This window comes from Chlorocebus sabaeus, chromosome 16 (assembly GCF_047675955.1).
Source record: "Chlorocebus sabaeus isolate Y175 chromosome 16, mChlSab1.0.hap1, whole genome shotgun sequence".
Taxonomy (NCBI): Eukaryota; Metazoa; Chordata; class Mammalia; order Primates; family Cercopithecidae; genus Chlorocebus; species Chlorocebus sabaeus.
In genome coordinates, this window is record NC_132919.1 from 74,417,700 (window position 1) to 74,435,077 (window position 17,378).

The following is a 17,378-nucleotide window of genomic DNA, read 5'->3' on the forward strand; positions in this document are numbered from 1 at the left end:
TAATTATAGTTGTGCATATTAAAATTGTTAAAAAATAATTAACATGATATAATTATCCCCCAATGATGTCACTAAGGACAAGTTGTTTTTATTATGATTTTACTTTTCAAGTTTACTCCATATTAATTTTTTAAAACTTCCTTTCAAAACACTTTAGGAGGTCACATGTTAATTTAAGTACTTGTTTCTTCACCTGCACTACTCAGGAGAATAAAAGGTCACAAAGATAACTTCTTCCATCTGTCTCATCCAGTTTTTTTTTTTTAAATCTGCTCTAAAAATACACCTACAACCTTACTAGATGAATAAGCATATAACCAAAACATCAAGAAGTTAAAAGCAAGGTCTGCATGAGAGATCATATCTCTAGTATTATATATGCTTTCCAATTCATTTTAGGAAGCCAATATAACCCTGATACCAAAACTTGATGAAGACCTAGGAAAGGAAACTTCAGACCAGTATATAAAACATTTGCTCTTCAGGGCCGCGCGTGGTGGCTCACGCCTGTAATCCCAGCACTTTGGGAGGCTGAGGTGGGTGGATCACCTGAAGTTGGGAGTTTGAGACCAGCCTGACCAACATGGAGAAACCCCATCTCTACTAAAAATACAAAATTAGCCGGGCATGGTGGTACATGCCTGTAATCCCAGCTACTCGAAAGGCTAAGGCAGGAGAACTGCTTGAACCTGGGAGGTGGAGGTTGCAGTGAGCCAAGAGCGCGCCATTGCACTCCAGCCTAGGCAACAAGAGCAAAACTCTGTCTCAATAAATAAATAAATAAATTAATTAATAAAAATATATATACACACATATATAAGCAAATATATATATGTGTGTGTATATATATATTTGCTCTTCAATGTAAAAGATGATGCCACTCACAGTGATTACAACCCATAACCCAGAGAGACCTGGGCAACCCTGCTCAGAACAGACTACTCACCACTGAACAGGGAAGAGATTTTAAAAGATCTCTCAATATATTACCTCCTTTATTTAACCAAGGTCACTATTCTATCTGGTGGGTTTTCTATGAAGTGATCAACCTTTCACAAACAAGAGCTCTTCTAATATAAACATTATGTGCAGTCACATCTAAATGCCTTGGGCTTCCTGTAAGTGTAACACCCAGTGTGAAAAGCACCACTAACTGCATAAGAACGTTCTCCAGATGCTTCTGACATCGCAGCATTCACTCTGTGTAGGACCTGATGCTACAGAGTCTTCCCACAGTTACCCTCAATTAGAGAGTGAACAATACCTCATGGTGTAAATGTCCTCAGACCAAAGAGAAAAGGCAAAATCAAAAACAACCATAAACAATGCCACATTGTCTAAATGCATTTATTCTTCAAGAAATATTTATTGAGTGCTTATCACAGGCTAAGCATAAAAAGTAAACAGAAAAGATCTAATCTCTACCTTAACTAAGAGTTTACAGTCTAGCAAAGAATATAGACTTAAATAGACAATTAGAATAAATTGTGACAACAAGGAAGTGACGGGTATACAGGCCCATGGTAGAGGTACCTAGTCTAGAGGGGAAGGTAAATCACGGAAGGCCTCTCAGAGAACTCATCTTTCACCTGAAACTCATCTTTCACCCCCAAAATTAGCAGGCCGAGAATGTATATTGGGGGAAAGGTGGGAAGTTGGTGAGATGAGGAAAAGAATGGCCCAGGCATTGGAACATCATGTGCAGAGGTCCAGAGGTGAGAGATCACAGTTTAGGTGGAGAGACAAAAAATTTCAAATTGAAGGGCAGAACACAGAGGTCAGGTGGAGGGTGGTGAAAGACTAATACGGAGGGCAAGCTTGTAGCAATATACGGTATTTTGTACTAAAAGTAATATAAAATCATTTGAAGAGGCATATTTAAAAGGTAAACACAGCTCTGACAACAATCCATCTTTGTTATAATTCATAGCTGCCCTAAAATGAAAACTCTCTCAGCTTCTAGGTAGCTTGTAGACATCTATGCCAGCACATCAGGGCAGGGAAAGCAAACAGGAAAAGATGACTGAAGGACAAGGGAAGACAGTGTATTTGCAACACTAGATGCATGATATGATTATCACACCCCAGCAAAAAACCACTGTAGAATTTGAAGGCCAGCTGAAAAGATTCCGACTTGGCAGGACGCACCCAAGAGCACTAGGTTTTGTAGACTGGTGAAAGTTTCTTACATTCTCCCAAATTCTCTGATCTTGTACATTCACAAAGCTGCTCTTTTGTTTATTTAGAGGAGAATGACATCTTATGGGTCATATTTTTCAAACTACTAAAAGATTAAGGTTGCCTCCTGTGTTTTCTAAGTAATGCTCCTAGTACACTAAAAGCAAAAAGTACTTGTCTGGGTTCCCTAACAATTGCAAGGGTTTTTGTTGATATATGTTTCTAAAACTCAAAAGTTCACTTCAATCAACCTTTTATTTGGAGGCAGGATGAATGGCCAAATGCTGTTGAAAACAACTCCACCAACCAAATACCAATCAAAGTGTTCCTAGAGGGGAAATTTCGTAAAAGTATTTGAACTACTAAAGCAGAACTCACATTTCCAAAAAGAAAAATGGCATAAATTTCCGCCTATTCTAGCATTACACTCAAGAAAATAGTTGAGGTTTTTGTCTATGGGGAAAACAGTTAGCACCACCCTTTGGCAAAAAAAAAAAAAAAAAAAAAAAAAAGGTCTCAAGTACTGGCAAATACTCTTCAAATGTGAATGCTTGTCCTCACTGGGCATAATCACAGAAATGTCCATTCTCTCCCTTTGTTGGTGATTTTATTCTCTTTTTACTTCATCAGCCCCCTGCATACTTCTGCCATCATCCCTCATCCCATCCCCTAACCCTTCTCCTCTTTTCATAGCCCTCTAAGCCTGTTGGTTGGCAGTCATACTCTCAACAGAAAGATAGAGCTGGAGATGGGAGTGCAGGAGAGGGAAAGAAGAGAGAGACACAAGAAGAAATTCTGTTCTTCCTTCCCTTTGGGTCCTTCCACTGGTTCTCACCTCCTCCCTAGGTAGGGCCCCATTCCTGCCCTCATTCTGTTTCCTTAGATGGTCTCTTCCCTAACCCTCAGAACCCCAACCTGGCTCCCATCAGGTCCTCACTCCTGCCCAGCCCTGCTCATTGGAGTCATTCTCCAGTCACAAGTACCACCATCAGAGATTGGAGTTAGTTGGAGAGGAGGGGGATGAAGAGTGCACTCCCCCAATTAACAAAGAGGAAGCAAGTAGAAGAGGGAGATATTCAGCAGAGAAGGAGTTTTCAGAAGCCCAAGTTGGAAGGTGGGCCCCCATCAAAATATTGTCTATACTCCTCTTCTCTAGGTATAATACTTGAAAAGCAGTTTTTAAAAAATAGGTTGGCCTGCAAATCAGCCTAAAAACATGGTCCTTTTTCCCACAAAAACATTGCTTCTATAAGAAAACATCTAAGTGAACATTGGAAAATAATCTATGTATTGACTTTTTTAAAATTCTAGGAGCAGGATGCTATTTCAGCCTCATCTTCTCTTAAATTTTCAATGATACTTGTATTTTTTTCTAGTTATAAGGAAAATGTTTCCTTTATCTTGCAGATGCTTCACTCTGAATACTCTGAAACAGTTAAAACCTAAAAGACCAGACATCACCCTCTGGGATGGAGATGGGACCCTGGGTGGAAAAGGGTAGAGAGATAGAAAAGGTTTGTTGGGTTTGTGGAGGAAAAGAGGAAAGGAGAACAAGGGAAGGAGGGACTCCCAGGGGCCCATCCAGGGCTCTCCTTGTACTGGTGGTGGTGGGCAGGGAGTAAAAATCTGTTTGTGTCATCCCCAGGACTTCCATGAGTGAACTACTAACAGTAAGACAATCTTTCCAAAAATAATGGGCTATGCCTAACCACCTTGTCATGTCTAGCCAACCACGCCTGCCCCCCAAAACAATCTCCACCTTGGAAACAGTAGAAAACCATATTTCATTCTAGGGTATCTGAGTATTCTATACATTTAATTAAATGTCACAAGTATCTCTTTAAGTTACATATTGCTATTTTATGGAAGAAAGCAACCTAGTCGGTAATCCCACTTGGATAAAGTCTCATTGACAGCTGCTGATAGAAACAAAAATAATAATTCCCAATTCCTTGTCACAGGTACACTGAAGTTATCAGACCATTAGGATTTCTGCAGTCACTCTTAAATATATCACTAAAATCAAACCTCTAAGACTTCAGTGTTTAATTTTCCTGTCCTATTAATTGAAACCTTCATGGAAACCTTGCCTTGTCTATTTTCACATCAATTATATAAAAGTACCATAGTGGGGAAAAATGACTTTCAATTTGTCTAGAACATGTTTTAAACTTACCTAAAACTTTTGACCTGAAAAACGTCATCATTAAGGCTTATACTTTTTACCTTTTGCCAAGAAGGAAAACATGTTGGCAAGCTAAAACCACACCTAATACCTACCAGCTTTGTTTTGTTTGCAGGAAGTTGTTAGCATTACAATAGAAAAGTCGTAGGCATGTTCTGGTTGTGGCTAGGTTCGACCTGCTAACAGTGTTTGCCCCATGACCTAAGAAATGTATAGTGTTTATATTTTTAATTTTCCTTCTACTTCCTGTGGAGGAAAAATGAAAATATCTATATACTCACAACACAGAGAAAACAAAAACCGGAAACTAAAACAATGAGAGTACTTTAGATCAAGTTTTAACTAGCAGCCAGCCTAGAAATCCAGGATTAACACTTTTGCAATCTTTATTTGAGAGTCTAAGAATATATTCTATAGAAACATCTTCATATGGCCGAGCGCAGTAGCTCACGCCTGTAATCCCAGCACTTTGGGAAGCCGAGGCAGGAGGATTACCTGAGGTCAGGAGTTCAAGACCAGCCTGGGCAACATGATGAAACCCTGTCTCTACTAAAAATACAAAAATTAGCCAGGAGTGGTGGTGCGCGCCTGTAATTCCAGCTACTCAGGAGGTCGAGGCATGAGAATCACTTGAACCCAGGAGGCGGAGGTTGCAGTGAGCCGAGATTGTGCCATTCCACTACAGCCTGGGTGACAAAGCGAGACTTTGCCTCAAAAAAAAAACAAAACAAAACAAAAAAAAAAAAGTATGCATATGTACACTAAGATGCACAGATAAAGATGTTTTCTACAGCACTGTGGATGTATAAAATATTTGGAAATAACCTTAAACATCCATCAATAGGATAATTGCTAAATAAACTGTTAAATACTGTGTAGCAGTTTAAATATATATACACATAGATAGATGGATAGATTGATTGGTAAAAAAAAAAATTAAAAAAAAAAAACCCAGGGTGGGTGCAGTGGCTCACACCTGTAATCCCAGCATTTTGGGAGAGAAAGGATTGCTTGAGCTCAGGAGTTTAAGACCAGCCTGGGCAACACAGCAAGACTCTCGTCTCTACTAAAAATAAAAATAATTGGCTGGGCATGGTGGCATATGCCTATTGTCCCAACTATTCATGAGGTTGAGGTGGGAGAATCACTTGAGCCTGGACGATTAAGGCTGCAGTGAGCTGTAATCGTGCCACTGTGCTCCAGCCTGGACAACAGAGTGAGACCTTGTCTCTAAAAAAAAACCAAAAAACAACCACTCCGCCAAATATTCTATATACTTCTATGTTGTGCAAATATTCTACAATAAAAATATATCTATCAGTTATTTTCATAATTTAAAATATACAGGGACCATGACATCAACCAGAATGTCTAAAAATAAAAAGACTGCAATACCAAGTGTTGGTAAGGATATGGAGCAACAGGAACTCCCATATACTGCTGGTGGGAATGGAAAATGGGTATAATCACCTGAGAAAAGTATTTGGAGTTTAACATACAACTACCCTATGACCTAGTAATTCCACTCCTAGATATATTTATCCAAGATAAATGAGTGCTTATGTTCACAAGTTATACAAGAATGCTCATAGCAGCTGTATTCATGATAGTCAAACACTGAAAACAACTCATTGTCTATCAGCATAAGAATGGATAAACAAATTGTGGAATAGTCATACAATGGAATACTATTTAGCAAAAAGGAACAAACCAATACACACAATCACATGGATACATTTCAAAAATATTATGTGGACAACAGATACAAAAAAGTACATACTGATTGCATTATGATAGAAGTCAGAACAGTGATTAGCTCTGGGAGGGAATACTGACTGGAAAGGAAACTTTCTAGGGAGATGGAGGGTGGTGTGGGTGTATACTGATAAGGTATCTTCATCTGGGGAGTGGTCTCATAGGTGTATATATATGTTTAAGTCAACCAGTTTTAACACTTAAGTGGTATATAAGTCATACCTAAAGTACTAAGAAGAAAGGGAGAAAAATGGAAGGAAGGGAGGGAGGAAGAGAGGAAGAAAAGAAGAGAGGGGGAGGGAGAGGGGGAGAAAGAAACACTAGGTTGTTGCAAAAGTAACTGCAGATTTTGCAATTTTTTAAAAATAATGGCAAAACCCTCAATTTTTGCACCAACCTAATAGATGGGTGAATGGATAAAAGGGCTCATACAAAAAGTTATGAGAAAGAAAAGAATTTGGGGGGCCTTTTTTTTCCCCCCCAAAACAGTGTTTTGCTCTGCCAGCCAGGCTGGAGTGCAGTGGTACTATCTTGGCTCAGCGCAACCTCCAACTCCCGGGTTCAAGCAATTCTCATGCGTCAGCCTCCAGAGTAGCTGTGATTACAGGCATGCGCCACCACACCCAGCTAATTTTTCTATTTTTAGTACAGATGAGGTTTCACCATGTTGGCCAGGCTGGTCTTGAACTCCTCACCTCGGGTGATCCACCCACCTCAGCCTCCCAAAGTGCTGGGATTGCAGGAGTGAGCCACCATGCCTGGCCAGAAAAGTTATTTTTAAAGAAGTGTAATTTAAGAAGGTTTATTAAAATGCAGTGAATAGATGTTTTCTGTAGCTACCTATGCACTCCAGCATATTTCTCATACTAGATTTATAATATATAGTACCTTAATTAATTCCAGCTACTACAATATTGGTTAAACTAAGTACAAATATGTGCCATTGGATATATTTTAGTAAAGTTTCTCTTATTTGAATAACAACTTTATTTTCCCATAACATACTCATATTAGAATGTCAACAATGTTAGGAGGAGACCGTAAATGAGAATTTAAATAATTCACAAATGATTTTATTACAGCCAAAAGCCTTGAGGAAGACTTGCTATCTGGATGGTAAGACCACTCTATTTCCGAGCTCAGATCTGTCCTATCTTCCATGTAAATGCTGGGTAGTAAAATTAAGCAGTGGAACTCAAAGACTCCAAACCTGAAAATCCATCTGTTATAATCACCTAACCTATAATGCAGCACTGACAATCTGGAAAAGCAAGCAATGAACTCGGAAACACAGGGGAAATAAATATGAATAAATGTAGCAGAAATTATAGGATTTCTGTAGGGTGTAATGGCTTATAACATGAAAAAATTAGATCTATGATAGTTATGTCAATATGTTAAGATTCTCAGATGGTGGTAAAACTTGATACCTTATTTTTCCTATATTTAAAATGATTAAAAACTGTTTAAGTATTATACTTATGAAATTAGGTAAAAATATTATCTTAATAACTGGTACTACAGTTCCTGCTAGGGAAAGAACTGTCATTGTTTGGGAAAATAACTTGTTTTGCTGTGTGTGGCTATCGGTGGGAACCTAAACAACTATACAGATAGTTAAACTGCCTTTTCATGTGGCAGGGAAAAAAATATATGTATTTTTTACTTCAGATAGGATAAAGAAAGAAAGCGACAATGAGAAGGCATAAGGCTGGGAACTAAATCAAGTGAAAGAATAGAGGATATACCCTGATAACTGGGGTGGCAGAAGGGTATTTAGGAATAGGAATGCCTAAAGCTCAAATCATTTGCATGACTGCAATGTAAACCCCTCCTCCCGCTCCTGGCACCCCCTGATTCTCAGTGATGTTTTCTATACTCATAGGGACTTTATGTGAATAGGCTTTTGTGGAAATTGAGAAGGAAAATACATCTAAGCCAGGGCTTCTCAACCTCAGCACTATTGACAATTTGGGCTGGATGATTCTTTATTGTGGAGGGACTGTCCTGTGTATTGTAGGGAGTTTAGCAGCATCCTTAGCTCCTACCCACTAGATGCCAGGAGCACCCTCCCAAGCTGTGACAACCAAAATGTCTCCAAATGTTGCCAAAAGCCCCCAGGGTCAAAATCACCCCTCTTGGCAACCACTGGTTTGGGCCTACACAACCCAGGACAGACAGCATGCACAGCAGCAGGGGAGCCTGGAAGGAAAGCTGACCTTGACAATGCATGTTCTTTGAGAATCACCCTGATCCTGAGGAGAGCTGTGAACTTCCATGGGGAGCAGCTCTTACCTAGTTCAAAAGAGCTAGGCAGCCCATCTAACACTAGATGATAATCAGAATGAAGTTTGAATATCTCTACCACATTTTTTTAAATTTTAGCAAACAAAAGGGAGAAGGAGAATAGATCTTTTTTTAAAAAAAAAACTGGGAATTAATGCAAAAATACTAGTTCTAGACACACAAAATAGAATTTTTTTTTTTTTTTTTTTTGAGACGAATTTTGCTCTGTTACCCAGGCTGGAGTGCAATGGCACGAGGCGGAAGGCTCACTGCAACCTCTGCCTCCCAGGTTCAAGTGATTCTCCTGCCTCAGCCTCCTGAGTAGCTGGGATTACAGGCACCTGCCACCACACCTGGATAATTTTTTGTATTTTTTAGTAGAGATGGGGCTTCACCATGTTGGCCAGGCTGGTCTCGAACTCCTAACCTCAGGTGATCCACCCACCTTGGCCTCCCAAAGTGCTGGGATTACAGGTACAAACCACCATGCCCAGCCACAAAACAAGGTGTTCTATAACAAGGTAAGGAACACATATCTTTCCCGATATGCTCAGTCATACACAAACAGACTAGGTAAAGCTTCAAGTGCCACCTCAGAGAATCCCTTTGTGACAAAACAAAATTTCAACTGAAACATCAGGGTAGAAAAATTATATGCCTGGGAATCTATAAGAATATAGAAAATTCAGAGAACAAAAGCAATGAAGCTAATTTTCTCTCTCCTTCCTCCATAAAGTTTCTCATCAAAATGATCACTAGACTCTGAAGGAAAGAAATGGAGATTTTGAAAGAATTCCTAAAAGCCAGGCTGTACGTGGTGGCTCACACCTGTAATCCCAGCACTTTGGGAGGCTGAGGCAGGCAGATCACGAGGTCAAGAGATCAAAACCATCCTGGCCAACAAGGTGAAACCCCGTCTCTACTGAAAATACAAAAATTAGCTGGGCTTGGTGGTGCGCGCCTTTAGTCCAGCTACTCGGGAGGGTGAGGCAGGAGAATCGCTTGAACCCAGGAGGCAGAGCTTGCAGTGAGCCGAGATCGCACCACTGCACTCCAGCCTAGCAACAGAGTGAGACTCCATCTCAAAAAAAAAAAGCCTCCTGTAATGGAGAAAAAGGATAAAAACAGGGATGGGCCACCAATATAAGCAAAAGACCATGCCTGGGAGTTTTCCTGTGGAAAGGCAGTTGCCAAAACAAACAAACAAAAGAGGTCAACTGGATAGCTCAAGTGAAAAAAAATTTAATTTTATTTATCAGACATTTATATGGTGTTTAGTACATACCAGATACTGTTCTAAATTCTTTTCAAATATTCATTCCTTTATTCTTCATATAAATTCTGTAAGATAGGTACCACTATTATCTCAATACTACAGATAGGTGCCATTATTATTTCAACGTTACAGATCAAGAAACTGAGACCCACGGTCTATTTAGTGAGTAAATGGTAGTTAGAAAGTGGAAGAGTTAGAATTTGAATCTAGGCAAATTGCACACAGAGAAAATATACAGGACCTATGAGAAAACATTAATGTTCAAAAAGAAAAGATCACCTGAAGAACTAAAGAAAATGCCTACTTCTGAAGCAGATTTATTATTAAAGAACAAAAATGTTTAGAAAATTTCTAATTCTCAGCAACATCCAAAAAGTCATTAAATGTACAAATCAGCACTTTATAGATGTAATGAAAATGAGACAATGAATAATGAGGAAAGAATACATGGCAACTTTTTAAAAAATAAATAAATGTTGAATTTAAAACCATAATGAAAGCCATGACAGATGAGACAGTAAAAAAGATGAAACAGAGAGAGCTTATCAGGAATCCAATATATGTATGCTATAAAGCCAAGTATGACAGAATAAAACAGATGGAGCAGAAGCATAATAGAAGAAAACTTTCCCAACTCAAAGGGAGACCTGAGTCCACAGATCAAGAGGGTTCACTACATACCAGGCAAAATTATTAAAAGGCCTTCCTGGCATGCTACTGAACAACAAAAAAAAGTATTAAAAAGTCTGAGTAAGACCTTGATACTAACTAGTGACATTTTTGAGAGCAAAGAAAAATATTCTATACACCCCCAGCTGGGAGGAGTGGATTATAAATGAAATATACCAGGCTGGCATCAGACCTCTCCTTCACAAAACTGAAGGCCAAAAGATAATGGCACAACTTTTACAGGCTGAGTTGGGGGGAGGTTGAAGAAAGGGGAAAAGTGTGACCCCAGAACTTCATGCCTACAGCTAAGTTTATATGAAATAAGGGAGACACATTCTTGGACCTACAGAGGTACCCTATCATCAAAGTACCCTTCCTAAGAAATTCACTCAGCACTATATTCTAGATCATCAACTACCAGGACTTTACACACTGTCCACTGCAGTAGCTGCTGTGACTACTAAGCAGCTGAAATGTCACTAGCATAACTGAGGAACTAACTTTTTGTGTTGTATTTAATTTTAGTTAATAATTTAAATTGAAATAGCCACATGTGGCTAGTGGCTATTATGGTCAACAGCACAGTCTTAATATCTAAGAGATAAAATAGAGTTCGAGGATGAAAAATTCATGGTACCAAAAGTAAGAAATGAACAAGTTAAGCAGGGAAAACATTCTTGTTTGTTCGTTTTTTGAGACAGGATCTCACTACATTACCCAGGCTGGACTACAGTGGTGCAGTCTTACCTCACTGCAGCCTCAACCTTCTGGGCTCAAGTGATCCTCCCATCTCGGCCTCTCAAAGGGTTGGAACTATAGGCATGAGCCACCATGCCTGGCCTGATTTCTATTTTAAGACATTAGGGTAAAACTATTTGTGGAATAAAAATAGGATATATAACTTGAAGGAAAAAAAAATCCACTTAATGATTGTCTTATTCCATTTGGGCTGCTATAACAAAATACTACAAACTAGGTAGCTTATAAACAACAGAAATTTTTTTCTCACAGTGGGAAACTGGAAAGTCCAGATCACTGGCAGATTCAGTGTCTGCTGAGGGCCTGCTTTTTGGTTCATAGATAGCACCTTCTAACTGTGTCCTCACATAGCAGAAGGAGTAAGGCAGTTCTCTGGGACCTCTTTTATGAGGGCATTAATCACCTCCCAAAGGCTAATACCATCACATTTGTAGTTAGATTTCAACATAAAAATTTTGGCAAGTCACAAACATCCAGAGCACAGCAGTGATCTAAGAAAACCCTCAGGAAAGGCCAGGCATGGTGACTCATGCCTGTAATCCCAGCACTCTGGGAGGCCGAGGTGGGCAGATCACGAGGTCAAGAGATCAAGACCATCCTGGCCAACATAGTGAAACCCGTCTCTACTAAAAATATAAAAATTAGCCGGTCACGGTGGTGCGCACCTGTAGTTCCAGCTACTCGGGAGGCTGAGGCAGGAGAATCACTCGAACCCGGGAGTCGGAGGTTGTGGTGAACCGAGATTGCGCCACTGAACTCCAGCCTGAGCAACAGAGTGTGACTCCGTCTCAAAAAGTAAAGAAAACCCTCAGGAGACAATAACAAGTGAAAAATTGTAAGTACAAAAAATCAGTATACAAACCTGTGCACAAATATGTCCCAACTTTTAAAGTATATACATATAATAAACACTGATTAAAATACATGGAAATTTAACAATTATTGATTCTGAGTAACCATATCCTATTGCGTGTTTTCTATATTTTCTATAATGAGCATTATTACTTCTGTAATCAGAAAATTTTAATATAAAAAAGGAATAGAACTATAGTCATATCTCGCTTTTCAGAATTCAACTGAGCGGTAGCCTCACCTATCTGGAAGACAATCCAGTTTCAAAAATTAAGCAAAAAGATTCTGAGCAGCCAAATACATCTTACAAATCTCACATTTAAAGGTGTGGGTACTTTGTTCATCAAGAAAGCCCTTTGTAACTTCTTTTACATATATCTCAATTCCAACTAACGTGGTTATCTAATGTTCCAGAAGCACTGGGAATGTAGACATACAGACAGGGGTGCAAAGTGATAGGCCTTGGCCTAACAGCAGGAAAAAAATAATGAAAATAAAAATATAAAGCAGACTCAGACACCTACAAAGCAGTTCAGGGGCAACTATGGCCAAACATCCTAAACAATAAATTTCCATAAAGTATGATAATAGATATTCACTATAACAACTTTGAGTTAAGAGTGCTCTAAAGAGGTTCATTTGAAGATAGCCGTAGACTGGTTGGCTAAAGAAGAAAAGTTCCTAATGGATTTGAGGAAAAACTTCATCACAAATGTTTATAATAAAAAGGTAAGAGTGCTTAAAGAGAATCTCCTCAGCTATCCAGAGCAACTCATTACTGCGAATTCACCATAGTTGGAATTTTACTATACTGAAACAGATTTTATGGTTGGCTGCATCGACCAATACAGGTCTGGAGAACAATCTGGAAGGAAATGATTAATGACTGCTTCTTTACAAGGAAGTTTAAAAATAAATAACTATAGGCGTATCAGAATCAACATTAACGCAGCAATTGCTACTACATGCAGCCAGGTTGTTGATGTTATTTTGGCTTAAATTCATATTCTTGGCAGGATTTAGTGCCATATAGGCAGTTGGGACCTATCAGCTATCAGGGTAATATCAGTAGCCCCCATTCCATCACACAGGACAAACTACAAACCAAAGAAATGTCTATTCCACCTCCTTCATACTCATCTCTTTTGCTTCTGACTTCAAAAGCGGGGCTAGAAAGACCAGGAAGAAGAGACTGATTATGTTTATATCTGTGGAGCAAAGATTATGCAAACTGCCAGTACTTCATTGTTTTTGTTTTCAGCGTGGTTATCACAAAACAAAAACAAAAAGATAACTTCTACATCTGAAGCTCTATTATTTGAAAACAGACCTGAATATTTCCTCCTCTTTCAATAAAGCAGAAAGCACCCTTCATTTTACTTATCTATGAAGTACTTATTTGTTGATAGGGTACTAGTTACTATTTCTATATGAGAGCTTGACAGAGTCTATCTAAAGAAGCTATTTCCTGAGTTACTCTAGAAGTCTCACACTGTTTTGATATTTGCCAAAAATCCAAGATAACATTTTTTGTTTTTAATTTCTCCACCTTCCATACCCCTCAGGGCTAAAAAGAGAAAAACATGACCATAAGCATAGTTAATGGTCCGTTAGCACTCTGACCTCTCTGAGTTTCTATTTGTCTTTTGTTCCTTTTTCTTTTAAATATCCTTACTACTTATTTTTTCCTATTTACAAAAGTAATACACGGTCATTGTCACAATTCAAACAACCCAAAGATGTATGAAATAAGAATTAATAACCTCCCCTTGTCCAAACTCTCACTCTTCTCCCAAGGAAGCCAATGTTACCAGTCTGGTATATATTCTTTTTCACTTCTTCCTAGGCTTACACAAACATTTATAGCATATGTGGCTTTTCTGGTTTTGTCTTTTGGTTTTCAAGCAAAAATGGGATATTACATGTACTATCATGCATTTTGCCTTCTAGTCTTAAAAATATGCCATGGACACTTTCCAAGCCTATATATAGATCCACAGAATACCTTTTTAGGGGTTGTGAAGTATTCCATAAGACAAATGTCCCATAATTCATTCAACCATCACCGTGAGTCTCCCAACTCATTAACATTTAGGATAGATCTTCATGCATATACTACTTCATGTCCTTTAACTTCAGTCACAGATTTTTAGAAGTGAGGTTTCTAGGTCAAATGAAACATTTCCAAATGTTTCAAATTTTATATTTAAACAAAATTAATTTTAGGCCTTGAGAATTTCTGTTCTCTTCTTCATTATGTAAAATTTTGTTATCAACCATTCACAATGCTTTACATATTTTATTCTTAAAAGCACACACATTATGTCAAAAAATGCCCCTGTCATTTATGCTTGTGTAGTTATAAATAAATAAATGCTTAAGTTATAGCTGTGATGTCCAGTGTTAAATCACTGTGCAAATGCTTATGCCTTGGTTTATGAAAGTAGTAATTCATTATGGAAATTCCACCCCCACAGCCATGTGGCAGCACTAGAGTTGCAGCCCTCACATCCTGTGACTCCCTCCCACAGAGTGACTATATAGAGATCAGGACCTCCATTTTTTCTAACTGTCAACAGTTACCCTTAAAAAGTGTGTGGTGGGGGAGACAAATAGCAACAAACAACAAATTGATGACCATTGTGGGCTTCTAATATCGACAGATTATTTGTAACACAATGAATAATGCTCCCGGTCTACACCAGGGACTATGTTCCATAAGAAATAAAACTTGTTTTTTTTTTTTGTTTTTTTTTTGAGACGGAGTCTTGGTCTGTCGCCCGTGCTGGAGTGCAGTGGCCGGATCTCAGCTCACTGCAAACTCCGCCTCCCGGGTTTATGCCATTCTCCTGCCTCAGCCTCCCAAGTAGCTGGGACTACAGGCGCCCGCCACCTCGCCCGGCTAGTTTTTTGTATTTTTTAGTAGAGACGGGGTTTCACTGTGTTAGCCAGGATGGTCTCGATCTCCTGACCTCGTGATCCGCCCGTCTCGGCCTCCCAAAGTGCTGGGATTACAGGCTTGAGCCACCACGCCCGGCCAAGAAATAAAACTTGTAACCAATATGTTGCTATTATTATTACAGGAACCTTTCAAAAACATATTCTTCAAACATTTTTCATTAGAATCACTGGATGAATCACACTACATTTTTTTCTCTACTTCAGTTCAAGTTCTAATTGCAAACTTAAAAAAAAAAAAGCCTTAAAGAAATACATTAACCAACGAAGCTCCTTATAATTTGGTTTCAGACTCCTCCATATATTTTAAAGACCTGAGCACCAACAGAGATTGTTAAGACACAGCAAGCTTGATACAGAAGTATGTGACATGCAATTAATCTCCATTCATACCCTGCTCTACTTGTCAGCAAACAAAGGTTCTGCTTTAGAAGGAGATCTGAAGACTTCAATTAAAAACAGTCAGCTAACAAGAAAATAATCTAAGCTAAAGGAAGGTGGCAGGTGCAGAAATGAGTTGTTTACCAAAGTGTCAGTTTTGAACAATAAAGAACTGCACATCAAAAATGCTGAAGGAATGGATTTCATTGCAAGCCTCTGAAAATAAAAAGGAATTTTCTACCAAGGCTAGACACAAAACTGAAGTATAGTTTAACAAGCTTATAAAATAGGTTTCCTCTCATCAAATGACAGATACCAATAAAAAGAACCACTTTATATCTTTCAATGCAAGGGCAGAGTTAAACTTTTCGCCACAGTTCCTTCTCTCCTAGAAACCAAAGACAATTACAGCCTTCCTTCACAAGCCTAATATTAAACCAACAACAGAGGGAAAGGCTGGATTGCTTCTTCTTAGACACTTAGATAATGCTTTTTTACCCTGCAAATAGTTTTCTACCCCCAAAATTTAGATTTATTCTGATCATAAGTAAAATAGATTTTGGAAACCTCACCTCAAAAGAAATATCTAGTTGACAGCTTTTACATAGAAGCAATCCAGAATGGAAACAGTGCTACCAACAGAGACCAAAAGGACTTGCCAAATATTTGATTAGGAGGCATTTATACCGAGATAACAAGGTAATGGAGATATAAAACCAATTAAATTGAGAGAAACTGAAAAAAAAAAATACTGCTTGCCAAAAGTATGACCTGCCCAAAGCAGGCCATCTGTTAAATATGTGTCAAATATGTCAACTTAGATGCCAAAAGGCTTAATTCTGAATAGTTTTCTCCTGGAACCATTATGCAACTGCAGATTCCAGGCCTCTGTCCAATCTGGAAGGTTAGTTACAGGAAAGCAAGTAAAAGTGACTTTCACCATGAAACCCAGCAGATGAAACTGCCGTTTAGCAACGTCTCTGAGACATCTCTTTGGAGTGTCGGCAGTGTGTGCTGAGTGTTGATGGGGATGGCCGGAACTCTTTAAACCATGGCTTAGACACTGTAGTCGGAAGGTGAACACACCACAATGGGGGCACTTCTAGAAAAGGAGGAAATCCCATACTGAGAATGAGCCTGCCTTGGGGTGGGTGAGACCCCCTAGACGTCCGCAGGGTGATAAAGGGAGGGCTGGGGTTTTCGCACTGACAAAAACTCACGTCAACCACCTGGCCTTGGCCCATGGGGATCCCATGAGCCCCTCGCAGCCCCCTGGAGAGCCTCGCGGACCTCTAAGCAGGAAGGTTTGGGGTCTTCTGTGAGAGGTGAGGATCGTGTCTGGGGAAGGAGGGGGACGGGAAACCCTACAGATGCAGTTCTTCGGAGAAAGGGACAGGTCGAAGACCAGGCAAGGTGGCATGGGAGACCAAGAACCTGGCCTGAGGACTTCAGAAGCCGGGGAGGTGAAGTGGAGGCCTGGAGGTGCCTCAAGGAAAAGGAAGATGTGGGACTCCCGGGAGTGAAAGGGGCCCTGAGGTGAGAGGATGGAAAGATGGCTCTGGGGAGCTGAGGCCTCTAGAAGCCTTAAGGTTCTAGAAGGAGGTGAGTGAGGAAGCTGAAAAGAAAGCCTGGCCGTGGGAGGCCTGGAGTCGCCTTTCTGCCTTCGGCTCAGCACTTAAGGGGGCCTGCGCCAGGGCGTTACCTTCCAGGAGCCAACGGATCTCCTCAGGGAGGGCGGCGGCCTGCATTTGGCTGGGCGGGAGAGAGGCCGGTGTGCGAGGCGGGAGGGGGCGCGGGCCCTGGTCGCGAGGCAGACTGGCTGGAAGGCGACCCGGCTGCGCCGCGAGGCACCTGTACCTCAGCCGCGGTCGCCGCCCGCCCAGCCTGGCCGCGGGGCGGGGCCGTGGGTCCCGGGGCGCTTCAGGAAGTGGCGCGGGCGACGGGCGGGGACCTGGGAAGGGGCGTGGGGCGTGGGCGCACGTGGCGCTCACGCCCGGGCCCCGCGGTAGAAGGATTGGGGATGCCAGAAGCACCGCACCATGCGAGGCCAAAGGTGCGCCCCTCCAGCACCCACCAAAA

General features: G+C 40.2%; 1 protein-coding gene across 18 annotated transcripts in view; it reads right to left on the reverse strand.

The window, feature by feature from the left end:
• SKAP1 (src kinase associated phosphoprotein 1) overlaps nucleotides 1-17,378 on the reverse strand; it is a 331,562-nt gene that overhangs the window by 286,413 nt on the left and 27,771 nt on the right. For 2 of the 18 annotated variants that reach the window (XM_073005387.1, XM_008012998.3), the window contains exon 1: nucleotides 17,002-17,212. The exons of 15 other annotated variants lie outside the window; for them this stretch is intronic. Coding sequence is in view for 2 of the 3 variants with exons in the window: in XM_008012998.3 (XP_008011189.1) it covers nucleotides 17,002-17,047 (46 nt within the window). In the remaining variant the exon portion in view is untranslated. Of the gene's footprint in view, nucleotides 1-17,001; nucleotides 17,214-17,378 lie in introns of those variants that run through there. One more of the 18 variants, XM_073005385.1, reaches the window with a different exon arrangement.